Genomic DNA, 26,566 nt, shown 5'->3' with positions numbered 1-26,566 from the left:
ATCAGCAAATAAATGCAAATTTGAAAAATCATTTAGATATTGGTTTTTAGCCTTTAAATTTGACAAAGATTTTAAAGACTTATAATATCACTGCTGGTAAATAGGGTAGGAAAACAGACATATACTCTTGGTGGGAATGTAAATTGCTGCAGTATATTGCTGACTTTCTGGAGAGCAACATAGTAATACTGTCAAAAATTAAAATGTGTGTACTCTTGAGTGCAGAAATTTCAGCTCTAGGAATTTATTTTGAGGAAATACTATAAGGGTTATGGTCCCAGTTGTATGTGTAAGGATGCTAATTTCATCATTGCTTATACTTGCCATCTCCCTACCCCCAAAAAGGAAAACAGTCCATATGCTCACCAACAGGGGATTTGTTAAATCATCGTGCCTCAATAGGGAATTTGTTCAACAAATTGTGTTGCATCCATTATGGAATACTAAACTAAGCAGCAAATTTAAAAAGTAGACCTATGGTATATAAAGTAATATAGAACCATGCCTTTGAAATATTGTCAAGCTTTTAAAAAAATAATATCTCAGAATAACATGTTTACTGTGATCCCAAGTATTTGAAAAGGAAAACAAACTAAATACATATGTAATTTATTTTAAAATTTAATTGAAAAATTGAGATTGTATTGTATAATCTATTCTGTAACTTTTTCAAATTAGTGGTTCATCATGGACTTCTGTTCATGCCAGTACATATAGATCTACCTCATCTTTTTTGAAAGATCTATAAATATTAACATTATATTTGTTTTAAAATTTGTGTGCGTGTAATGTATATATGAGTAAAAATTCAGGAAGAATATATGTATAACTGTTAACCAAGGTTATATTTGGGGAGGAGGAGGAATTTCTTTATATTAGCTTATTACTTAACTTTTCAAGTGTAGATATATACTTAGTAAAAACAATAAATATTTCTATTTGAGGATGGAAACATAATTTTTAAAAAATTTATGTTTGTAGAAATTGTAATCCTGGAAAACCCCTCAAAACATCTTCAGAACTTGAAAAATCAATGGCTGTTGAAATTACTTTAACTATAATAAACAAAAGGATTGGAGAAGAATAGGAAAAAGCAGAAATCAGAAGTAGATTTTCAAAGAGAAATAGAGATGAATGAAAATAACAGTAACTTTAGGAATTCAGCCAGCATCCCATTCTCTTCTTGAGTGTATTTATCAGTCATTGTTTATTTTACCTTTCTACCACAAAAGAATATTACTCTTTGGAGGAATTAGTTGATGCTTTTTATTTCTTTATGAATGGAGAAAGCACCATCAAATTTTAAGCAAAAGCATTAACTTTGTAGCATGTTAAAAATCTCATTTTCTCAGTCAGCAGTTTATTATCTCGAACTATATTCCCCAAACTTCTGTTAATACAGTTTTCACTTACATCAAATCACCATGTTATATACCTTAAATAGATACAATTTTATATATGTCAGTCTAATCTCACTAAAGCTGAAAAAAATTTAAAACAGACATAGTTTTAAATTTATATGTTACAGTGTGAATGCAGATTATACATTATAACCCTTTGCGTGACACAATTTTTTCATATAAAATTTTAGAAATGGTGCTTTGTGTTATATGATATAGAGATTTATACCTTTATTGATTCTGATCTGAGTGTTCACATAAAATACCTGACAAATCTAAAATACATTTTTAATTTTAACTTTTAAAAATATGTTATTTGACTGACTTTTTGTTTTAATTAGGTAACAGGGAAAAAGATATATGCTACAAGCCAGCAAATTTTTGGAGCAGTTAAATCACTGTGGACAAAAAGCAGCAAAGAAGAGTCACTCCCTAAACATAAAGAAAAAACTAAGGTAGAGTTTACATGGAGCAAGGCGGTCGACATTGAGTTTTGTTTGGGTGGGTGTTGGCTTGTAATGAGGGTACTGGACAGAGGTCGAGGATAAAATGAGAAAGTAGATGAAGGAATTAGTAAAATGATTTACTTACGAAGGAAAAATCTGTTTGGTAAACAGCTAGGATCCTCTGTAGAAATAGAAGTACCTGCAAAAACAACTGACGTCTTGAAACACTCAGTGCCCTTGCCAACAGAACTCAGCTCTGAAGCGAAGACCAAATCAGAATCCACTTCAGGTTTGTTGGGTATAAGTTAATTTTGTTTCCATTCTTTTCTTAAATAATTTGATTGCATTATCATTAGTGGTTTGAACTTAAGATGTGTTCTCCCCGTAAATATTTTGTCTTTTTCATATCTGTGGTTTGTGTTTCTTTTTAGGTTATGAGGTACTTAGGTACCTGTAATTGCTTTAAATTACCACATAGTTCATAATATAGATCTTTATATGTGAGTATATAGAGTAGCACTGACACGTTGATTGGGTAAAGCATTTAATATAACTTTATAAATTTGAGCTATTTTATTAGGTGGGGGAAATGGGCCTTTCTAGATTCTATAATTTTAAAGGGATGAATCACACCTACATAAAGAAATGTCAGCTTCCATTTTTTGTGCTATTTACCTATCAGTCTCCCTGTAAATCTTAAGACTGTTTTATTTTTATTAAGTTTAGTTTTATTAAGTTTAGGCACCAAAAGAACTTCCAGCATCAAATAGTAGAAATATCATCAATTAGAATACTTATAATGTTGCTAGTATTCCATACTGGCAATAAATACTTTGTGGGACCAAACAGTGACAATTCTACTTTCTAAACAAATACTGCCATGATTTTACTGTGATCACAAAGAAGGTGACAGAGTGTTTAATACCATTTTGACAATGTATTCATATGGATTTGCATAGGTTTATCTATATGTACAATGTGAATTGTAAAACCCGTTGTCTTATTGCAAAGGAAAGGTGACTAACTCAGAGGTTGGAGAATAATAATATCCACCCTTTATCAAACACATACTGTGATGCAGAGAGCTAGAAGTATATTATGTCATTCAGCCCTTACCCACAAAGCAAAACAAAAACCTGCCGGATTGGTAATTATTCCCATTTTATGATGAAGAGACTGAGACTCAGGCAGCTAAAATAACTTGCCCCAAATCATATAGCTTGTGAATAGCAGAGTTGTGTTTATGGCCTAGATCTTCTTGACATCAGAGTCTAAGCTCTTTCCATTGTGTATAGGTTATCTAATTTAAAACCGGAATTTAGTCTCAAATTTCAGCCCCCTTCTGTCACTTAATCTTCATAAAAACTGTCATTGAATAACAAACCTGATTTGAGTTTTACTATTTTCCTCTGTCCTCTCTCCTAACTAATCAAGACAAGTTATACAGTTTTTAGACTCTCTGAATAATCTGCAGGTGACCATATTCTCACAAGAATATAATGTATGGTCATTTTTCCAAATGCCTGTTAATTCCAGAGTATCTTTATGAAGATGAAACATACTACACCTTAACAGTGGGACCACAATCTCCCCAAGCTAATGTCTTTTTGTTCACACATCTAGATTCTGGAACCCTTTATTTGCCTGTCTTGGGTGATGTGGTATATGAAAAGCATTCTATCGAGATGATGCAGAGGGAGAAAGAGATGCCAGTGCTACTCATTCTTATCATATATGTTTTGGTCAGTTTGAGCTGCTATAAAATTACCATAGACTGGGTGACTTATAAACAACAGAAATTTATTTCTTGCAGTTCTAGAGACTGAAATTCTGAGATCAGGGTGCCAACATGGTCAGGTTCTGGTGAAGGCCCTCTTCTGGCTTGTAGACAGCCTACTTCTCATTGTGTTCTCACATGGCAGAGAGCAGAGGGAAGCAAGTTCTCTCAAGATTCATAAGGGCACTACTGATCCCATTCACGAATGCTCCACCATCATCACCTCCTCTAATTCTAATCACTTCCCAAAGCTCCCCACCTCTTAATACCATCACAATGGGGGAGATAGGGTCTCAACATGTGAACTTTTGGGGCATACTAACACCCAGTACGTAACAATATATCATTTGGAGTTTATTATACAGTATAACCTTGGGATTCACCATTTCCACATTTCATATGTAGAATTAAACAATTTTTTTTTCACCATGGGAAACAGTAGTGATTGTGAGCACAGGTTATAGAATAACACTTGAATCGAAATCCCAGATCCAGCATTTACTAGTTCTATTACCTGGGGCAGGTTATCAAACACTTCAAGCCACAGTCTCCTCATCCAACAAAAAAGGACAATAATAGTTCTCACATGGTTGTGAGGATTAAATGAGATATTGCATGTAAAGCACTAACTACAATGCCAGGGACATACTAAGGGGTATCAGTGGGTATTAAAATATATCATTATCATTTGCCTAGAGTAATTAGCCATTTTGATGAGAAACAGATATTCACTGAGCATACTTAAGGAGCAAGTCACTTACCTAGTGAGCCTAGCCATGGCTACCACTTATCACCATACAGAAGAGATAGGGTGTACTGTCCAACTATATGTTGTGGCTCTGAATATGAGTTTGGTTGTTCTCTACCATCTCATGTACATTAATGGAGAAAATTGTTATTTTGGGAATCACAAATTTAGAAATTTGGTGTCATAGACCTCTTCAAGAATCTGATGAAAGCAGAATGAAATCTCTCACAGTCTTACAAAATTAATGTCCCTCTAAAGCAGAAGTTGAGAAACTATGGCTCATATGCCAATTCTGACTCGACTCACTATTTCTTTTTAGGTGATAAATATGCAAAACCTATATTCTTTATTTTTTAAAAAAATTCTACTTTAAGTTCTAGGGTACATGTGCACAACGTGCAGGTTTGTTACATAGGTATACATGCACCATGTTGGCGTGCTACACCCATTAACTCATCATTTACATTAGGTATTTCTCCTAATGCTGTCCCTCCCCCATCTCCCCCACTCCACAATAGGCCCCTGTGTGTGATGTTCCCCGCCCTGTGTCCAAGTATTCTCATTTTTCAATTCCCACCTATGAGTGAGAACATGCTGTTTTCTGTCCTTGTGATAGTCTGCTTAGAATGATGGTTTCCAGCTTCATCCATGTCGCTACAAAGGACATGAACTCATCCGTTTTTATGGCTGCATAGTATTCCATGGTGAGTATTTGCCACATTTTCTTAATCCAGTCAATCATTGATAGACATGTGGATTGGTTCCATGTTTTTGCTGTTGTGAATGGTGCCGCAATAAACATATACCCAGTAATGGGATGTCTGGGTCAAATGGTATTTCTAGTTCTAGATCCTTGAGGAATCACCACCCTGTCTTTCACAATGGTTGAACTAGTTTGCACTCCCACCAACAGTGTAAAAGCGTTCCTCTTTCTCCACATCCTCTCTAGCACCTGTTGTTTCCTGACTTTTTAATGATTGCCATTCTAACTGGTGTGAGACAGTACCTCATTGTGGTTTTGATTTGCATTTCTCTGATGACCAGTGATGATGAGCATTTTTTCATGTATCTGTTGACTGCACAGATGTCTTCTTTTGAGAAGTGTCTGTTTATATCCTTCACCCACTTTTTGATGGGGTTGTTTGTTTTTTTCTTGTAAATATGTTTAAGTTATTTGTAGATTCTGGATATTAGCCCTTTGTCAGATGGGTAGATTGCAAAGATTTTCTCCCATTCTGTAGGTTGCCTGTTCACTTTGATGGTAGTTTCTTTTGCTGTGCAGAAACTCTTTAGTTTAATTAGATTCCATTTGTCTATTTTGTCTTTTGTTGCCATTGCTTTTGGGGTTTTAGTCATGAAGTCCTTTCCCATGCCTATGTCCTGAATGGTATTGCCTAGGTTATCTTCTAGGGTAAAAGTTTTTAGGTCTAACATTTAAGTCCTTAATCCATCTTGAATTAATTTTTGTATAAGGTGTAAGGAAGGGATCCAGTTTCAGCTTTCTACATATGGCTAGCCAATTTTCCCAGCACCATTTATTAAAAAGGGAATCCTTTCACCATTTCTTGTTTTTGTCAGGTTTGTCAAAGGTCAGATGGTTGTAGATGTGTGGTGTTCTTTCTGAGGCCTCTGTTCTGTTCCATTGGTCTTTATCTCTGTTTTGGTACCAGTACCATGCTGTTTTGGTTACTGTAGCCTCGTAGTATAGTTTGAAGTCAGGTAGCATGATGCCCCCAGCTTTGTTCATTTGGCCTAGGATTGTCTTGGCAATGCAGGCTCTTTTTTGGTTCCATATGAACTTGAAAGTAGTTTTTTCCAATTCTGTGAAGAAAGTCATTGGTAGCTTGATGGGATGGCATTGAATCTGTAAATTACCTTGGGCAGTATGGCCATTTTCATGATACTGATTCTTCCTATCCGTGAACATGGAATGTTCTTCCATTTGTTTGTGTCCTCTTTTGTTTCATTGAGCAGGAGTTTGTAGTTCTCCTTGAAGAGGTCGTTCACATCCTTTGTAAGTTGGATTCCTAGGTATTTTATTCTCTTTGTAGCAGTTGTGAATGGGAGTTCACTCATGCTTTGGCTGATTGTTATTTATGTATAGGAATGCTTGTGATTTTTGCACATTGATTTTGTATCCTGAGACTTTGCTGAAGTTTCTTATCAGCTTAAGGAGATTTTGGGCTGAGACAATGGGGTTTTCTAAATATGCAATCATGTCATCTGCAAACAGGGACAATTTGATTTCCTCTTTCCCTAGTTGAATACCCTTTATTTCTTTCTCTTGCCTGATTGCCCTGGCCAGAACTTCCAACACTATGTTGAATAGGAGTGGTGAGAGAGGGCATCCCTGTCTTGTGCCAGTTTTCAAAGGGAATGCTTCCAGTTTTTGCACGTTTAGTATGATATTGGCTGTGGGTTTGTCATAAATAGCTCTTATTATTTTGAGATACGTTCCATCAGTACCTAGTTTATTGAGAGTTTTTAGCATGAAGGGCTGTTGAATTTTGTCAAAGGCCTTTTCTGCATCTATTGAGATAATCATGTGGTTTTTGTCATTGGTTCTGTTTATGTGATGGATTATGTTTATTGATTTGTGTATGTTGAACCAGCCTTGCATCCCAGGGATGAAGCCTACTTGATCGTGGTGGGTAAGCTTTTTGATGTGCTGCTGGATTCGTTTTGCCAGTATTTTATTGAGAATTTTCGCATCCATGTTCATCAGGGTATTGGTCTAAAATTCTCTTTTGTTGTTGTGTCTCAGCCAGGCTTTGGTATCAGGATAATGCTAGCCTCATAAATTAGTTAGGAAGGATTCCCTCTTTTTCTATTGATTGGAATCGTTTCAGAAGGAATAGTACCAGCTACTCCTTGTACCCCTGGTAGAATTCGACTGCGAATCTGTCTGGTCCTGGACTTTTTTTGGTTGGTAGGCTGTTAATTGTTGCCTCAATTTCAGAGCCTGTTATTGGTCTATTCAGACATTCAACTTCTTTCTGGTTTAGTCTAGGGAGGTGGTATTTGTCCAGGAATTCATCCATTTCTTCTAGATTTTCAAGTTTATTTACATAGAGGTGTTTATAGTATTCTGTGATGGTAGTTTGTATTTCTGTGGGGTTGGTGGTGATATCCCCTTTATCTTTTTTTATTGCATCTATTTGATTCTTCTCTCTTTTCTTATTTATTAGTTTTGCTAGTGGTCTATCAGTTTTGTTGATCTTTTCAAATAACCAACTCCTGGATTCACTGATTTTTTTTTTGAAGGGTTTTTTTGTGTCTCTGTCTCCTTCATTTCTGCTCTTATCTTAGTTATTTCTTGCCATCTGGTAGCTTTTGAATTTGTTTGCTCTTGCTTCTCTAGTTCTTTTAATTGTGATGTTAGGGTGTTGATTTTAGATATTTCCTACTTTCTCTTGTGGGCATTTAGTGCTATAAATTTCCCTGTACACACTGTTTTAAATGTGTCCCAGAGATTCTGGTACATTGTGTCTTTGTTCTCATTGGTTTCAAAGAGCATCTTTATTTCTTCCTTCATTTCATTATGTACCCACCCAGTAGTGCTTCAGGAGCAGGTTGTTCAGTTTCCATGTAGTTGTGCAGTTTTTAGTGTGTTTATCAATCCTGAATTCTAATTTGATTGCACTGTGGTCTGAGAGACAATTTGTTGTGATTTCTCTTCTTTTACATTTGCTGAGGAGTGCTTTTCTTCCAACTATGTGGTCAATGTTGGAATAAGTGCGATGTGGTGCTGAGAAGAATGTATATTCTGTTGTTTTGAGGTGGAGAATTCTGTAGATATCTCTTAGGTCTGGTTGATGCAGAGTTGAGTTCAAGTCCTGGGTATCCTTGTTAACCTTCTGTCTCATTGATCTTTCTAATATTGACAGTGGGAGGTTAAAATCTCCCATTATTATTGTGTGGGGCTCTAAGTCTCTTTGTAGGTCTCTAAGGACTTGTTTTATGAATCTGGGTGCTCCTGTATTGGGTACATATATATTTAGGATAGTTAGCTCTTCTTGTTGAATTTTTCCTTTACCATTATATAATGGCCTTCTTTGTCTCTTTTGATCTTTGTTGGTTTAAGGCCTGTTTTATCAGAGACTAGGATTGCAACACCTGCTTTTTTTTTGCTTTCCATTTGCTTGTTAGATCTTCCTCCATCCCTTTATCTTGAGCCTATGTGTGTCTACACGTGAGATGGGTCTCCTGAATACAGCACACTAATGGGTCTTGACTCTATTCAATTTGCCAGTCTGTGTCTTTTAATTGGAATATTCAGCCCATTTACATTTAAGGTTAGTATTTTTATGTGTGAATTTGATCCTGTCATTATGATGTTAGCTGGTTATTTTGCCCGTTAGTTGTTGGAGTTTCTTCCTGGCACCAGTGGTCCTTACAGTTTGGCGTGTTTTTGCAGTGGCTGATATCGGTTGTTTCTTTCCATGTTTAATGTTTCCTTCAGGAGCTCTTGTAAAATAGGCCTGGTGGTGCCAAAATCTCTCAGCATTTGCTTGTCTGTAAAGAATTTTATTTCTCCTTCACTTATAAAGCTTAGTTTGGCTGGATATGAAATTTTGGGTTGAAAATTATTTTCTTTAAGAATATTGAATGTTGGCCCCCACTCTATTCTGGCTTGTAGTGTTTCTGCTGAGAGATCTGCCGTTAGTCTGATGGGCTTCCCTTTGTGGGTAGCCCAATCTTTCTGTCTGGCTGCCCGTTACATTTTTCCCTTCATTTCAACCTTGCTGAATCTGACAATTGTGTGTCTTGTGTTTGCTCTTCTCGAGGAGTATCTTTGTAGTGTTCTCTGTATTTCCTGAATTTGAATGTTGGCCTGCCCTACTAGGTTGGGGACGTTCTCCTGGATAATATCCTGAAGAGTGTTTTCCAAGTTGGTTCCATTCTCCCCATCACTTTCAGGTACACCAATCAAACAGATTTGGCCTTTTCACATAGTCCCATATTTCTTGGAGGCTTTGTTCATTTCTTTCTCCTCTTTTGTTTCTAAACTTCTCTTCTTGCTTTGTTTCGTTAATTTTTCATTAATTCAATCACTGTTACCCTTTCCTCCACTTGATCGAATCGGCTATTGAAGCTTGTGCATGCCTCATGTAGTTCTCGTGCCATGGTTTTCAGCTCCATCAGGTCATTTAAGGTCTTCTCTACACTGTTTATTCTAGTTAGCCATTCATCTAATCTTTTTTCAAGGTTTTTAGCTTCCTTGCAATGGGTTCGGACATCTTCCTTTAGCTCGGAGAAGTTTGTTATTACCGACTTTCTGAAGCCTACTTCTGTCAGCTCGTCAAAGTCATTCTCCGTCCAGCTTTGTTCTGTTGATGGGGAGGAGCTGCAATTCTTTGGAGGAGAAGAGGTGCTCCGGTTTTTAGAATTTTCAGTTTTTCTGCTCTGGTTTCTCCCCATCTTTGTGGTTTTATCCACGTTTGGTCTTTGATGCTGGTGACCTACAGATGGAGTTTTTGTCTGGATGTCCTTTTTGTTGATATTGATGGTCTTCCTTTCTGTTTGTTTGTTTTCCTTCTAACAGTCAGGACCCTCAGCTGCAGGTCTGTTGGAATTTGCTAGAGGTCCACTCTAGACCCTGTTTGCCTGGGTATCACCAGCGGAGACTGCAGAACAGCAAATATTGCTGCCTGATCCTTCCTTGAAGCTGTGTCCCAGAGGGGCATCCGCCTGTATGAGGTGTCCTGACTCACTATTTTTGTATATTCTGCAAGCTAACCATGATGGTTGAAAAAAATCAAAAGAATAATATTTCATAGCAAGTGAAAATTACATGAAATTTGGATCTCAATGTCCAGAAATAACGTTTTAATTGAACATACCCACACACATTGATGTATGTATTGTCTGTGGCTGCTCTTACACTACAGTGGCAGAGTCAAGCACTTGTGACAGAGACCATATGGTTCACAAAGTCAAAAATATTTACTACTAACCTTTTGCAGAAAAGTTTGCCAAATCCTCTTCTAGAGAGAGGGGATGTGCCACATATGCATGAGTCATGTCTCCCTCATGGTAGTTGCCAGATTTTTTGTGGATTTGGAGACTAAATAGCCAAGCTCAAAACCTCTTAAGGGCAAAACCGGAATTCCTACAGTTTTTTGGTGCTGTAGAGACAGAAACTAGTCAGACTGTCAGTCAGAAGCTTGGGAGTGCCATACCTGAACTGGGAGGAACCAGAGGTTAACTGACTCTTACTAAAATAGAAAGCAGCCCAGACCCAGCTCAATGCCTGACTAGATTGAGATAGTAAGTGTTTCACCCTTTCTAAAGAGATAAAGGGCACCCCTGTCTGATGCCCTTTATCTTCTGGAGCTTCTACCTTTCTTTTATACAAACAAACAAAATACTAGTTATGCAAAAAGGCAAAAAGATGTGACTGACAGTCAAAAGAAAAAATAAATAAATATAACAGTAACAGCAGACCCACAGATGACCTAAATATTGAAGTTAACTGAAAAGGACTTTAAAATAACTATAATTAATACATGAAATAGAAAAAAATGATGGAAAAAATGGATGAAAAGATGGAGAATGTCACAGGGACTTGGAATCTGTTAAAAAAATTTCTAGTGGATATTCTAGAAGTGAAAAATACAGTACCCAAAATTAAGAACTCATTGGATGGGTTTAACAGATGACTATATACCAGAAAGCACAGAATTAATGAATTCAAAGACAAGTCAATAAAAAATAGCCAAACTGAAGCTCACAGAGAAAAAAGGAATGGAAAAGTTTCGGAAAGTACTTTATAGTGACTAGTGTCTTTAAGTATTTGAGTTGCTAAGAAGCTGCATGCTGAATGTTATCCTGATTTTATACACAAGAAACCAAAAGAGAATTTTTAACAATCCTAACTTCACTCTGCAATTTATTAGTTATCTGTCCCCTTTTTTGTACCTAACTTGCTTAAAAATATCAATGAGGTAACATGTGAACTAAATTATCAGTTATGTAATATTATCAAATATCACATAACGGCTATTTGAGACTATAATTCAATGATGTCTTATAACTTTAAACATATTTCTTTCCTATTTGTTATAACACCAACTTTTTTAAAAATCTTCTAAAAAGCTTTAAGCAGAAATGGTTCTTATTAGAGAGCAAACATAAAATTGCGAAGGAATGCATTATGATGATTAGGGCATTCAGATTCAAGAAGAGTTTTATGACAGCTTATTCTTTGGGAGGGTAAGAGAGCCCTTAATCCACTCAAGAAATGAAGAAATTTCTAAGAAAGATACAATTCTTAGTTGCTTATAAGGGCATGAGATGAAATGTGTTTGTGTGTGTGTGTGTGTTTTTTTTTTTTTTTTTGAGATGGAGTCTCACTCTGTCGCCCAGGCTGGCGTGCAGTGGTATGATCTTGGCTCACTGTAACCTCCGCCTCCGGGGTTCAAGCAATTCTCCTGTCTCAGCCTCCCAAGTAACTGAGACTACAGGCACCTGCCACCGTGCCCAGCTAATTTTTTGTATTTTTAGTAGAGACGGGGTTTCACCGTGTTAGCCAGAATGGTCTTGATCTCCTGACCTTGTGATCCGCCCGCCTCAGCCTGCCAAAGTGCTGGGATTACATGCTTGAGCTGCTACACCCGGTCTTTGAGGTGAAGCTTTTTAAAAAGATAGAAATCAAATGACAGGCTAAGTGGTTCTAAACCAGAGGGATCCATATCACAATTACTTGAGGGTTTTGTGCTTTTTTTCCAAAATTCATAGGTCTAGACTCTATGAAGAATTATAAATCTGAATCTCCAGAGGTGAGGCCTCTAAGCAGGTGGATTTTAGGAAGAGCTTTACAGAGGATTCTTTTACATACTACTCTCGCTAAGAATCTCTGTTTTAAGTTGTGAATAAATTAAAATCTTAAAGCCTTTTAAGAAATTTTGAGGGGTGATCTAAAGGCAAAAAAATCTTTCTAATTCAGGAAATTGGGGTAAGCTGGATCTTTCACCAAACTTTGAACAAGAATATAAATTAAGGAAGTATTTAGAAGTGCTAAATAACTTAGTTGATGAACACTGTTAAGCAAATTTGACACACTGAGATTTACGTAAAATAATTATTTGTCACATGCCTAGTGTTTTCTGCTTGATAAAAAAACTTGTTGCACCATTCTTTTCACTTGTACTGAGCGATGGTACCCACCAGATGGCAGTAGAGATACAGCAGAACCACCAGTGGATTCCTGTTTTTTTTGCTACAAACCCTTCTCAGAATGTTTTCAAATGCAGAAAGTAAAACATGTAGTAATGTATGAACTTCCTTAAGTGTATTAAACAACAGCATCTAACAATAGGTCTAATGACTTAATTTTTAAGTAGCGGTGAGTGTGAATATTTTGAGATAATCTGCAACTATAATGTAATAAGATACCTGTGATTTCTGTTGGTGACAAAGAAATCTAAGGCACTGCTGATACTATTGTGTTTTGTTGCCTGTATTCATTATTGAAGAAAATGTCCATTTAAGTCAGAAGTAAGTGAAAATAATGATAAATTTTCCTCATCCAAGTTAATAGATTACATGAGTTCTATAACATACCCCCAAAGAGACAAAAAGTTAAGAATTTATTCTGTGGAGAGCTGCATTACCTGTACCATCATGAATACTAATTACTTATGAATCTGGTTGTTTTGTTAATATATTTGGTGATGAAGTTACACATAGGTGTGTCACACTGTAAAATACATTTTAGAAAAGATAGGTGTAAGATAAATCGTTGTATTCCAATTTCTCTCCTTTGTTTTCGTTATAAAACTGGAAACTAAATTCTTTTATGCAGAAAAGGTATGGTTCCCAAATGTAATAAAATTAATTTTAAAATGAATCCTATTTTGAACGTATTTAAAATAAAAACAAATTTCTGAAAAAATGTTTGTAGTATTATGTCACAAAATAAATATAAAATAGTTGTCTCTTGCCTACTTACCATGCACAAGGTATTATATGCAGCAGTTTGTGCGCATTACCTTGTTTAGTACTAAAACTAATTGTATGAGATTTTTACTGCTATAAACATCATTTTAAAGAAGAGCCTGGGTTGTTATGTTGGGGTCAGACAAATGTGGATTCATTCCTGGCTCCACCACTTATCAGCCAAATGACTTTGGTCAAGTTACTTAACCTCTCCAAATTAAGATTTTCTTATCTGTAAAATAAGGACAATGTAAAAATAGTATCTACTTCATGGTGGGATTATGAGATAATGCATGAAAATAACTTAGCTGCTTGCTGGGGACACAGGAAGCTTGTCAAGTTCACCAGTGATCCACACTTTGCCAAATCCAGGAGTTGATTCTCAATCTCCGTCTTATGCAATCCATCAGTAACCTTTGACACAGGTTAAATTCCTTCCTCCTTCAAACAATATCTTCACTTGGCCTGTGGGATTATCTCTTGCTCTTCGTTCTCTTACCTCATTCACTGGCTTTCCACCTTAGTCTTCTTTCCTACATTCTCCTAACCTTTTTAACGTCTCCTAATCTTAACCCAAAAGACTCATTTGTACTCAGATGTTAAGTAAGCAATTCAAATTTAACACATCCAACACTTAACGATTCAATTGTTTTCCCCTAAACCTGCTTCTCCCACATTTTCCTCTATCTCAGTAAATGTCACCTCCATTCTTCCAGTTTCTCAAGTTGAAGAGTCTCGCTCATAAGACATAGTCAATCCATTTAGGAAATCTTGTCCATTCTACCTTCAACATTATCCAGAATCTGGTACCTTTTCACCACTTCTACTGCTACCATTGTAACTAAAGCCCTCAGCATGTCTTTTGGAGTACTGTAATTGCTTTCTGACTGGTCTCCCTGCTGCTATCCTTTGTTTCCCTGTAGTTTCTTTTCCCCGTAGCCAAGAGTGATCTTTTTAAAAACATAGCATCATTCACTCCTCTACTCAAAATTGTCCAGTCGCTTCTTATCTCACTTAAAGCCAAAATCTTTACCATGGCCCTATGTGACCTAGCTTTCCATTGTCTTTTTGATGACATCTCCTATCATTCTCTCTCTCACTGCCTTGCCGCCACCCCTACATACACCACATTTGTCTACTCTGTTCCAGCCATATTGGTTCCTCAGATATACCTCAGGTCCATATACCTCAGATATACCTCAGACTTGCTGTCTGCTCATCCTGGAAGGCATTGCCTGCTGGTCTCTATAGGGTGCACACCCTCACCTCCTTCAGTTCTCAGCTCATATATCACCTTTTCGGAAGGCTTTCCCTGGCTGCCCTATTTAAAATTACAAATCACCTAAGCACTCCATATATCCCTCCTTGTTTCATTTTTTCACATAGCACTTAACCACCATCTGATACATATTTAATTAGTTTGTCTCACCTAACTCAAATGTTAGGTCTATGTCACCAGAGATTTTTATCTGGTTTGTTCACTGCTGTCTTCCCAGTATCAAAAATAAATTTGTTAAGTGACTAATTTTTTTTTTTTTTTTCATTTTAATACTTTATCAGGTGCAACACAGTTTATGCCTGACCCCAAGCTCATGGATCACGGGCAGTCCCACCCAGAAGATATAGATATGTACAGCACTAGAAGCTGAAGTAGACTGCATACAGAGACTACATAGAAAACTACAAGATGTGTGACGTTGCAAATAATGATGAAAAAAATCACCTAATGGGTAACTGATACATAGAGTATTACTTAAACCAAGTTTTTCCCTTACATATCCAAATGTGCAATTTGGTAAATTACATAAGTGGTTAACAGACGAACTGAATGCAATGCAAACAATATTAAATGATTGATGAGGAGACTTAGGTAGAAGTATTAGCTTGCATTTGATGACCTTTAAGGGCATTTAAAAAAAAAATGAAGACATGAACTCCAGTGAGATTAAAATCTCATACATATACATACATACATGTATGTATAAAGACATACATATTTATACATATAAACATATATTTCTGCTCTAGCTTTCCCAGACTAATGTCAGTTAAATTAGAATGGTGTGTGGAAAGATGTGTTTCCCTCTGTTTTTTTTTTTTTTTTCCGTTTCCTAGAGCTGGAATAAAATATCCATGTTTTATGGGGCTTAAGCTTGGCTTTGTCTCTTGGTTTTGTTAATATTAATTCCTCTTAAATATCTGAAAACATCTCTAACTATTTGAGAGGGCCGTATGCTACACAGGCTTCCTAATACTGCTTGGCAGTCCTACTGGTTCCTGAGTGGTTTACTATTGTGTTCCCTAGAAGAGGTATTACAAACCTTTTATTCTCCTCAAACCTCTTATAACTGTCAAAGTTGACTGTGCCTCCTGTTTCATAGAGAGAAAAGTAAATTATTAGACATGACCATTCCCAACTTCTTCCCATCTACCTTCAAGACTTACCTCTTTTCAGCCGTGCATCCCCCTTTCCTAAGACATACTTCTCTTGGTGTTCTTGATCTCATTCCTTCCCATCTGAGACCATATTCCACCCTGTTTAATCTCCAGTCTTTGGTTTCTCTTTTTATTAGTTTCTTTTCCTCCACTTCTACATAGCTGCAGGTGTTCTCTGTCTTAAATCAACAATAACAAAACAAGACAAAAACCTTTCCTTAACTCGACCTCTCCCCTTGAACTATTTTTTCTCTCTCCTTCCTATAATTGTTATACTTCTTTAAAAAGTAGTTGTTACTTTTTGACAAAAGTAAATATTATCCCTTTTTTCCCTACTCTCAAGTCCTCTCTGCCTTGTGACATTCTGGCCTCCATACCTGCTTAAATTTTTTTGAGATGGGGTCTTGCTCTGTTGCCCAAGCTGGAGTGCAGTGGCACAAGCACAGCTCACTGCAACCTCCACCTCCCAGGATCAAGCAGTCCTCCCATCTTACCCTCCTGAGTAGCTGGGACGAAGGCATCCGCCACCATGCCTAATTTTTTGTATTTTTGGTAGAGACAGGACTTCACCATGTTGTCCAGGCTAGTCTCGAACTCCTGAGCTCAAGCCTGTGCCTGACTCAGCCTCCCACAGTGTTGGGATTACAGACGTGAGCCACCGCACCCAGCCCCTACTTGAATTTTTATGTCATTATTGACTCTTCACCACTCTCTCCATGAAACTCACTTATCCCTTTGCTTTCTATTTTTCCTGCTTTTGTTATTCTTCATTTTTTTTCTCTTGCTCTGAATCCCTTAAATGCTGAGGCTGCTCAAGTTTCATCCCTAGTCCTATTTTCTCATTCTATATGTGCTCTCATTTTCATTTAACAGACCTCACTGGCTTCAGCCACCATTTGTCTTATTATTCGTATCTTCAACCCCCATAGCTCTCTAGTGCTGTAGACCTTTATTTCTACTTATTAGTTATATTCACCTAACATCCCATAGATATGCCAATGTCAATATGCTTAAAACAAAATTGTCTCTACCTCCCACTCCTTCAAATCTATTCTACCTTCTCTAATCCTATAATTACTATCCCTCAAGTCATCATCGTCACTTTCCTGGGTTACTGTAGTAGACTTCAGGCTAATTTGCTCACTGTCAATCTTGCTCTGTCTCATTTCAGAATATGTTCTGCTTACAGGTGACAGTAAACTAGTTAAACAAGTACTTAATATTAGCTTAAGCAAAAAAAAAAAAAAGCCCTATTTATAGCCTAGAATTAGGCAGTATAGGGTTGGGACAGTGGCTCATCGGTGCTATTAAGGATGTAGACTTTTTCTCTTTCCACTCTGTCCTCTACAGCATGCTGGTTTGTCACCTCATGGTCACAAGATGTCTGCTGTACCTCCAGAGAGCAGATACACATTCAAAGTAGGAAATAGCAGATAAAAATGTACACAAGATGCTTCTGACTCCCTTTTATCAGAAAAGTAAATGCTTTCTTAGAATCTCCTCAGAAGACCTCTGTGTATATCTCCACCAGTACTTGTCATATAGCCACACACTTAGCCTAAGGAAGATAGGGAATAGGGAAATCGTGTTTATTTTCCCGTGGTGAGGAAGGCAAAGGGTAAGGGGTTGGGAACAGGTGTTGAGTTTAAGCTAACATACAGTGTCTGCTACCCTATTCTTCTAACCTATTTGTCTATTATGACATAGTTGTCTTTCTGACAACTATAATGAATAGTTGTCTTTCTGAAATCTTTAGTGGCTCATCATTGCTTGCAGAATCAAAGCTCCTTAGTTTGATAGACAAGGCCCTTCATATCTGATTCCAGCTTACCTTCTAATCCTATCTTCCCTCTCCTTACCCACCCTACTGCTAATGTGTACTATACTGTCTTTATGATATACCATTTGTTTCTTGAACATGCTTTGCTCATTATTGCCTCTTTCTCTGCCTGTGCTAGTGTGTCCTCTTAGAATGTTCTTCCATCTTATCCTGCTCCACATTCTAACTTCTACCCATCCTACAAGTCCAATTCTGGTGTCGTGTCCCCTTTCTTAATCCTCTAAGGTAGAATTTAGATGTTCTTTCTTCTAGAGATAGGATCTTGCTATGTTGCCCAGGCTGGTCTCAAACTCCTGGCCTCAAGCGATCCTCCCACCTCAGCCAACCAGACATAAGCGACTGTGCTCAGCCTTTTTTTAAAAATTGAAGGTATATGATATGACCAGGTATGGTGGCTCACACCTATAATCCCAGCACTTTGGGAGGGCAAGATGGGTGAATCACCTGAGGTCAGGAGTTTGAAACCAGCCCAACCAACATAGTGAAACCCTGTCTCTACAAAAACACACAAAAAAAGTACAAAATTAGCTAGGCATGATGGCGCATGCCTGTAATTCCAGCTACTTGGGAGGCTGAGGCAGGAGAATCACTTGAACCCAGGAGGTGGAGGCTGCAGTGAGCCTAGATCATGCCATTGCACTTCAGCCTGGGCAACAAGAACACAACTCAATCTCAAAAAATAAGTAAATAAAAAATAAAGGTATATAATATGTCTTAGATTTGATGAAATATGAGTGTGTTTGAGATCTGATCCAAGGTTTTAAAAAAATCATTTCAAATACTGGAGATAAAATTCTGAGGAGCTTACTTATGAAAAACTAGCAAGTGATAGGTGATATTTATAGATACGGTACTTGCACAATTTATGTAATTAACATTTTCTCACAGACAAGGTTCCTTGTGGGTATCACTGAATAATTTTTGTGTAGTTTCTATGCCCATGAAATGCCTGGTAGGTAGTAGGAACTCACATGTTCTGCTATGCTGGTTGCAGCATAGGACACAAAAGTTAGAATTATTTCAAAGGACTTATACTCTACTAGGAAAGAGGGAAACATAGAAATACAGTGTTGTATGTGGTATCTTCCCTAAGATAAGCACAACCAAAGAGCTATGGATGTTCAGAGGTAGAATGTAGTACTGGGATGATGTTAAGGAGGCAGTGGTACTTAAGCTGCTCAAGGTAGGGAAGCAGTTTACTTGCTAGTTTTTCTTAAGTTCTTCAGAATTTATCCCTAGTATTTGAAATGACTTTTTTTTTTTTTTTTTTTGAGACGGAGTCTCGCTGTGTTGCCCAGGCTGGAGTGCAGCAGCTCGATCTCGGCTCACTGGAAGCTCCACCTCCTGTGTTCACCCCATTCTCCTGCCTCAGCCTCCTGAGTAGCTGGTACTACAGGCACCCGCCACCACGCCCGGCTAATTTTTTTTTTGTACTTTTAGTAGAGATGGGGTTTCATCGTGTCAGCCAGGATGGTCTTGATCTCCTGACCTCGTGATCTGCCCACCTCGGCCTCCCAAAGTGCTGGGATTACAGACGTGAGCCACTGTGCCCAGCCTGAAATGAATTTTTGAAAACCTCAGATCTGAATATGTTCAAACACCAACGATATGCCTTAGATTTGATGAAATATCATATACCTTTAATTAAAAAAAAATGCTGAGCAGAGTTGCTTATGTCTGGGAGGCTGAAGTGGGAGGATTGCTTGAGGCCAAAAGTTTGAGACCAGCCTGAGCAAATAGCAAGATCCTGCCTCTAAAAACAAATAAACAAACAAATGCTGCTAGTTGATCATTACATTTATTCCAACATCAGATAACGTCAGATTGTGAAAGAAGCAGCATCTTAAATCTGATGAAATATGGTAGGTAAAAAATAGCGCAAAGCTAAGTATAAGTGACTTTTCAGTTATCTGGTCTTTTAGATTATCACCACTGCTACTAGCCATTAGAATATTGGTTTGAATAGGCCAAGTGCAGTGGCTCACACCTGTAATCCCAGCACTTTGGGAGGCCGAGGCAGGTGGATCACAAAGTCAGTAGATCAAGGCCATCCTGGCTAACATGGTAAAACCCCATCTCTACTAAAAATACAAAAAAAATTTAGCCGGGCATGGTGGCGGGTGCCTGTACCCCAGCTACTCGGGAAGCTGAGTCAGGAGAATGGCGTGAACCCAGGAGGCGGAGGTTTCAGTGAGCAGAGGTCACGCCACTGCACTCCAGCCTGGGTGACAGAGCGTAACTCCGTCTCAAAAAAAAAAAAAAAAAAAAAAAATACTGGTTTGGATAATGGAAAGTTGACTAGAGCTACAAAATCTGTTTCAAAATAAAAGATCTGCTCAAACAAGAATGTGATGATCACTTGCTGTATTGTACAACAAAGTCAAACTGCTGGTAGACTCAGGTGACAGTCAAATGTTGGAGGCTATGTTGGGATGAGTTGTTTCAAGGCCTCTTTCATTATTCCCATGCCATGTCCAGGAGTTCTCCTCTGTTAAACCTGAAGAGATGCCAGCCCTCCTCAGAGGAAAGGTCTAAAGCCCCTCGACTAGTGTAGTAGTCGACAGAAGCCTGGTTCCAAATGACGACAAGAAAGTGCATGCGGTTACATTGAGTTCTGATGGCTATCTGTTTAAAAACAAACCAGCAAATATTACTTTCATTTGAAAGTATAATCTTCATTAACATATATATTTTATTGAAGGTCTACTCTATGCAAGACACTATGTGTGAATAATACTTCCAAATATAGTAGTTATCTTTTGAACTTTTCTATAGCTGTAAAAAGAAAAAAAAACTCACTGTTCTGAGCTTCAAAGCCCTCTTTAAAAGCTCAAAACTGATTTGCAAAGCCTTTATCATATAGAAAAGATGTACCTATAAGACCACATGTTCTCATGTTTCCAAAATACAAGAAGATCTTGCTTTTATAGCTTTGTAATATTATACTGTGGGCCTGTTTTTTTGAATAAAAATGCTTTCTAGTCTCCCTCCTCCTTACTTTCACTTGATAGCAAAAAGGGTGTATAGTGTGGTTGTGGATTATATATAAATCAATTTTAATTGACTGTAAATCATATGCTCTATATGATCATCTGGTTTGAAAATCCAGTTTAATTTGGGTAGAAATTTGAAGGATATGTTGGGGTTATGTTCAAATGGTGAGATTAATGATTTAATTTATGCCTTGTGAATATTTATTGAAGAAAAAGTTAGTGAATAGAATGTCAATACTAACTGTAATACATACCTGACTTAGCCTCTTCAGCATTTCAGCTCCAATACCTAGACCTTTTAAATAGACAACGCAAAATGAAAACTGCAAATTTCACTTAACTAGTCATTTGCTTTAGTTTAAAATAAGTAATATCTAAAACTCTGTATTTTTTTTTTAATATTATTAATAGCTTGTGGAAACACAACTCATGAATGCTTTCATATCCCTTTTTCCTAATTGGAATGAGGTACCAAAGGTCAGAGAAGAGTTTGGGTTTATTTTAAAGATCAGTGAAGAAGTAAGTCTCTGCCACTATTGTCTTATAATGGTATATTTCTTATCTATTTTTACTGAAAACCACCTAAAATGTAAAAACATTTTTAAAGATAAAAGTATATCTGTGTGACCAGGCACAATGGCTCACACCTGTTATCCCAGCACTTTGGGAGGCCAGGGCAGGAGGATCACTTGAGCCCAGGAGTTCGAGACCAGCCTGGGCAACACAGACTCTGTTTCTACAAAACATAAAGAATTAGCTGGGTGCTGTGGCACCTGCCTGTAGCCCCAGCTACTTTGGAGGCTGAAGTAGGAGGATTGCCTGAGTGTAGGAGATCGAGGTTGCAATGAGACGTGATCACACCACTGCTCTCTAGCCTGGGTGACAGAAAACCCTGTCTCAAAAACAAAATTAAAAAATATATATATATATAGCCATGTGATACCTTGGCTTGTTCAAACCTTGAGAGGAAGTAATAAAATGTTTTTCTAATCTGTGACTGAGTGTTCACTGCATGAAAGAATATCTAGGATAGTGATCAAACTCATTAAGTAGCAATACATTAGATTAACTAAAACAGCATATGTATAGTAAAATCCTGTCTCCTTAAAATATGTCATTTTAATTTTTAAAGTATTTAAAAGTAATATCGTTACAGGAAGTCAGGGACCCCGAACAGAGGGACCGGCTGAAGCTGTGGCAGAAGAACATAAATTGTGAAGATTTCATGGATGTTTATTAGTTCCCCAAATTAATACTTTTATAATTTCTTATGCCTGTCTTTGCTGCAATCTCTGAACATAAATTGTGAAGATTTCATGGACTCTTATCACTTCCCCAATCAATACTCTTGTGATTTCCTATGCCTGTCTTTACTTTAATCTCTTAATCCCATCATCTTCATAAGCTGAGGATGAATGTTACTTCAGGACCCTGTGATGATTGTGTTAACTGCACAAATTGTTTAAACAATATGAAATCTGGGCACCTTGAAAAAAGAACAGGATAACTGCGATGTTCAGAGAACAAGGGAGATAACCTTAAAGTCTGGCTGCCTGGGGGCCGGGTGGAACAGAGCCGTATTTCTCTTCTTTCAAAAGCAAATAGGAGAAATATTGCTGAGTTCTTTTTCTCAGCAAGGAACATCCCTGAGAAAGAGAATGCGTTCCTAAGGGGAGGCCTCTGAAATGGCCGCTTTGGGAACGTCTGTCTTTTACGGTTGCAGATAAGGGATGAAATAAGCCCTGGTTTCCTGTAGTGCTCCCAGGCCTATTAGGACAAGGAAATTCTCACCTAATAAATTTTGGTCAGACCAGTTGTCTGCTCTCAAACCCTGTCTCCTGATAAGTTGTTATCAATGACAATGCGTGCCCGAAACTTCATTAGCAATTTAAATTTTGCCCCGTCCTGTGATCTCACCCTGCCTCCATTTGCCTTGTGATATTTTATTACCTTGTGACGCATGTGATCTCTGTGACCCACACGCTATTCGTACACTCCTTCCCCTTTTGAAAATCATTAATAAAAACTTGCTGGTTTTGCGGCTTGGCGGGGCATCACAGAACCTGCCAACATGTGATGTCTCCCCCGGACACCCAACTTTAAATTTCTCTCTTTTGTACCCTTTCCCTTTATTTCTTAGACCAGCCAACACTTAGGGAAAATAGAAAAGGACCCACATGAAATATTGGGGACTGAATTCCCCGATATCTGGCACCCACATGGTCTTTCTTTTTTCCCAAGTGCATGTGGGAACCCGAGTCCCTTTGGTAGGTGCGGAGAAACGTCATCAGTTTGGTCCACAGATATGCATGTTCAACTCCCTGACGACTGGTGAGTAGTCTGTATATGGTCTGGGTTAACTGTGGGTCACGTGGAGTCTAAACATCATGTTTATCTCTGCTATATTAAACTCTTATTGAAACAGGGCGGTGTTCGAGTGCCTATGGAAAATATGGTCACTCTAGTCAGGGCAGTGGAAGAATACTGTCCTTGGTTTCCTGAAAAAGGAACCTTAGATGTAGAAATATGGGATCATGTTGGTGCAACATTCTGGGAACTGGTCTCCGCAGGAAATTATGTTCCTGTCACTGTTTGGGGTGATTGGGCCTTGGTACATGCTGTCCTGATGACATACCAATCCCATAACCCCCTACAGTTACCACAGTTTTCTGAATCTGACGACCCTCCACCTCTTCCTCAACCTTCCTCTCCCGCACGGCCTTCATTATCTGATCAGCCTCTCCCTTCGTCTACTCCTTCCCCACCTGACAATGTTGAGAATTCAATGTCTAACTCCGGTGACTTTGGATTACGGTCACCCCCTGATGATCTTATTTCTTTTCACGAAGAGCGGGTACTTGTAGCTCCTGCGCCCCGACTCACACAGCCCAGGACCATATATATGCTAATTCTTCTCTTTTCAATTGAATTCTCTGGAGTCACCTAATGGCTCTGGGACCAAACTACAATTTTACCTGTAATTCTGCAGTCCCTCCCCTGTCCACTTCAGCCCCTCACCCTCCTGTCGTTTCGGTTCCTCAACCGGTCGCTTTGCCATCCACTCAGCCTGCTTCTCTGTACCCTTCTTCACACATGAATGCCAGTAATCACCAGTATACTTCTGCTCCCCCAATGCCCTTTTCTCACACTCTCATTCCAGTCCAACCCTCTCACCCTCAGTTTCCCTTATGTACACACAATTTTCCTGTCACTTCTATGCCGACTCCATCTCAGATGCCTACTCTTGAAACTTCAATGCAATGCTTATTATGCCAAAACAAAGAAACAAGTGGATTAGACGTGTGGACTTATCCGGTGGCGCTAGACCTGTAGCAGGACCAGCTGCAGACAAAACTCAGACACCGGATTACAGAAGGAAGAGGTTTTTTATTCGGCCGCGAGTGTCGGCAGACTCGCGTCTTAAGAGCCGAGCTCCCCGAGAAAGAAATATTTGGCCTTTTTAAAGGCTTACAACTTTAAGGGGTCCACGTGAAAGGGTCGTGTTAAATCGAGCAAGCGTGGGAAACATGACTAGGGGCTACATGCATCAGCTAACAGAACAAAAAGTTTTATAATGCTTTTTTCACACAGTGTCTGGAATTTACAGATAACACAAGTAGTTTAGGCCAGGGATTGATGTTATTATTATTACTTTGTTTAACTCCTGGGGCCGGGTGGTGGTGCCAAGGTTGTCTGGCTATTTATCTTTTGTTTCTCTCTCTCTTTACTCCTGTCTTGTGAACTAGGCAAGGTAGGAGGAGGAGGGCAGCAGGAGTAATAGTGGGTCTCCTTCCTTAGACCCACCTAACTTCCAAGGGGTACAAATGCGTCGTTATGTACCTCTTAATCTTACCTTTTTGAAAGAATTTAAGGATGCTTGTACTCAGTATGGTCCTACTTCTCCTTATGTTAAAATGATATTACACACTTTTTTGTACGGAGGTCACTTTGCTTCCTTTAGACTGACAAAAGCTGTTCTGACCCCATCTCAGCATTTACAATTTTGTACTTGGTGGTCAGAAGAGGCTCGTTTGCAGGCTCAGCTAAATTGAACTAAATTGAACTAGTTACTCAGGCTCAGCTCACAGGCTCTGATAATTTCTCTGATACTTATGCCCAATTAAACTTTGATGGTCTTACCACAGAACAAGTAACAAAGGTGTGTATGAGAGCTTGGGATAAATTACGCGCTCCAGACCAAGCTCCTGTTTCTTTTACCACGGTTAAACAAGGTCACTCTGAATTATACCCTGATTTTTTAGCTAAATTACAAGATGTTTTTGAAAAAATCTGTCTTTGATAAGCGCGCTCAAGGTATTTTCCTTTGTATGTTAACTTTTGAAAATGCAAACCATGAGTGTAAAATGGCCATGTGTTCTGTCCAACAACATTTACCTGATCACGAGGTGTTGCCTGCATATATTAAAGCTTGTGAAGGCATTGGATCAGACACCCACAAAGCTATTCTGTGGGCACAGGCATGAAGGACACCAACCAAACTGGTCCCACTAATTCTTTTCTTGGAACCTGCTATAATTGCAGTCAACTTGGTCATACTCAAAAAAATTGCACTGTTAAAAACTTCAGCCAAGCCAGCTCAACAAACACAGCCAAATGCTGCTGCTACTGTTTGCCCACGTTATCGCAAAGGTAAACATTGGACCAGTAATTGCCACTCTAAAGGTGATATAGATGGAAATCCCCTGCCACAACACCAGGGAAATGGGGAGCGGGGCCAGTCCCAGGCCCCAATATCAAATGAGACGCTTCAGACTCAGACCAATATTGCGTTTCTCCTTCAGGTGGTCCCAATGCAACCCTCAGCACAAACAAATTTACCTACAGCCAAACCAAATGGGTCCCAGCCTCCTGTCTCAGTAAAATGCTTGTCCACCTCCACAGTAGGGGGCGGGGTGGTCGATCTCTGTAGTACTATTCCTCTAAATTTACTACCTAACTCTTTGTCTTTAATTGTCCCCACGGGGGTCACTGGCCCTTTACCTCAAGGTTCGGTGAGTCTGTTGTTAGGTAGGGCATCCACCTCTGCTAAAGGTACCATCATTTATACTGGTCTCATTAATTCTGATTCTGTTGATGAGATTAATCGTGTCTGCCAAGGTTCCTGTTTCCATTCCGGACGGTGAGTCAATTGCTCAATTGCTTTTACTACCTAATACCATTTTAAACAAAGGAGATAAGACACGTGGCCCTGGGATGGGCTCTGTCAGTGAAAAGGCCACTTATTGGATTAATGTAATTTCTAAACAATGGCCCACCTGCACCATACACGTTCAAGGAAGAAAGTTTGAGGGCCTAGTAGATACTGGGGCTGATGTTTCTGTTATTTCCTCTAGTTTATGGCCTTCCTCCTGGCTTAAACATCCCGCTAACACGGGACAAGTAGGTGTTGGAAAAGCTGAGGAAGTTTATAACAACACATTTATCTTGCCTTGCACTGGCCCTGATGGTCAAAAGGGTACAATTCAGCCTTATATCACGCCAATCCCCATTAATCTTTGGGGTAGAGATTTACTGGCACAATGGGGGGCTGAAATTAATGTTCCACATAACTCTTACAGTGCTCCCAGTCAGCATATGATGGAAAACATGGGGTTTGTTCCTGGGCTCGGTCTCAGTCCAAAGCATGAAGGGATTACTAAACCCCTCCCAGTTACTGTAAAAGAAAACAGGGCTGGTTTAGGTTATCCTTTTTACTGGCGGCAGCTGCTACGCCTCCTGATCCTATCCCTTTCCAATAGAAATCTGACACACCCGTTTGGATTCAGCAGTGGCTGCTTTCTAAAGAAAAACTGGAGGCTTTAACTCAGTTGGTTTCTGAACAGTTACAACTTGGAAATGTGGAACCTTCTCTTTCCCCCTGGAATTCTCCTGTGTTTCTAGTAAAAAAAAGAAATCAGGCAAGTGGCGGATGGTAACCGATTTACTACCTAACTCTTTGTCTTTAATTGTCCCCACGGGGGTCACT

General features: G+C 38.5%; 2 protein-coding genes across 9 annotated transcripts in view; one reads left to right on the top strand and one right to left on the bottom strand.

Annotated features, from left to right (window-relative positions):
• APOOL (apolipoprotein O like) overlaps nt 1–21,775 on the top strand; it is a 98,259-nt gene extending 76,484 nt beyond the window's left edge. For 6 of the 8 annotated variants that reach the window (XM_023202343.2, XM_023202346.2, XM_023202342.2 and 3 more), the window contains 3 exons: nt 1,742–1,855; nt 2,018–2,135; nt 14,872–15,218. In XM_023202343.2, the coding sequence (XP_023058111.1) occupies nt 1,742–1,855; nt 2,018–2,135; nt 14,872–14,960 (321 nt within the window). In that variant the 3' untranslated portion in view covers nt 14,961–15,218. Of the gene's footprint in view, nt 1–1,741; nt 1,856–2,017; nt 2,136–14,871; nt 15,219–20,065; nt 20,968–21,736 lie in introns of those variants that run through there. The other 2 variants (XR_002729649.1, XR_002729650.2) reach the window with 2 other exon arrangements.
• SATL1 (spermidine/spermine N1-acetyl transferase like 1) overlaps nt 20,045–26,566 on the bottom strand; it is a 167,555-nt gene continuing 161,033 nt past the window's right edge. Inside the window, exons 7-8 of the mRNA XM_031936602.1 lie at nt 20,835–20,875; nt 20,045–20,212 (exon numbers count right to left, since the gene is read on the bottom strand). Coding sequence (XP_031792462.1) covers nt 20,045–20,212; nt 20,835–20,875 — 209 coding nt within the window. The remainder of the gene's footprint in view (nt 20,213–20,834; nt 20,876–26,566) is intronic.

This window comes from Piliocolobus tephrosceles, chromosome 12 (genome assembly GCF_002776525.5).
Source record: "Piliocolobus tephrosceles isolate RC106 chromosome 12, ASM277652v3, whole genome shotgun sequence".
Taxonomy (NCBI): domain Eukaryota; kingdom Metazoa; phylum Chordata; class Mammalia; order Primates; family Cercopithecidae; genus Piliocolobus; species Piliocolobus tephrosceles.
Note: the sequence above shows the minus strand (reverse complement) of the source record. Positions and strands in the feature narration are given on the sequence as shown.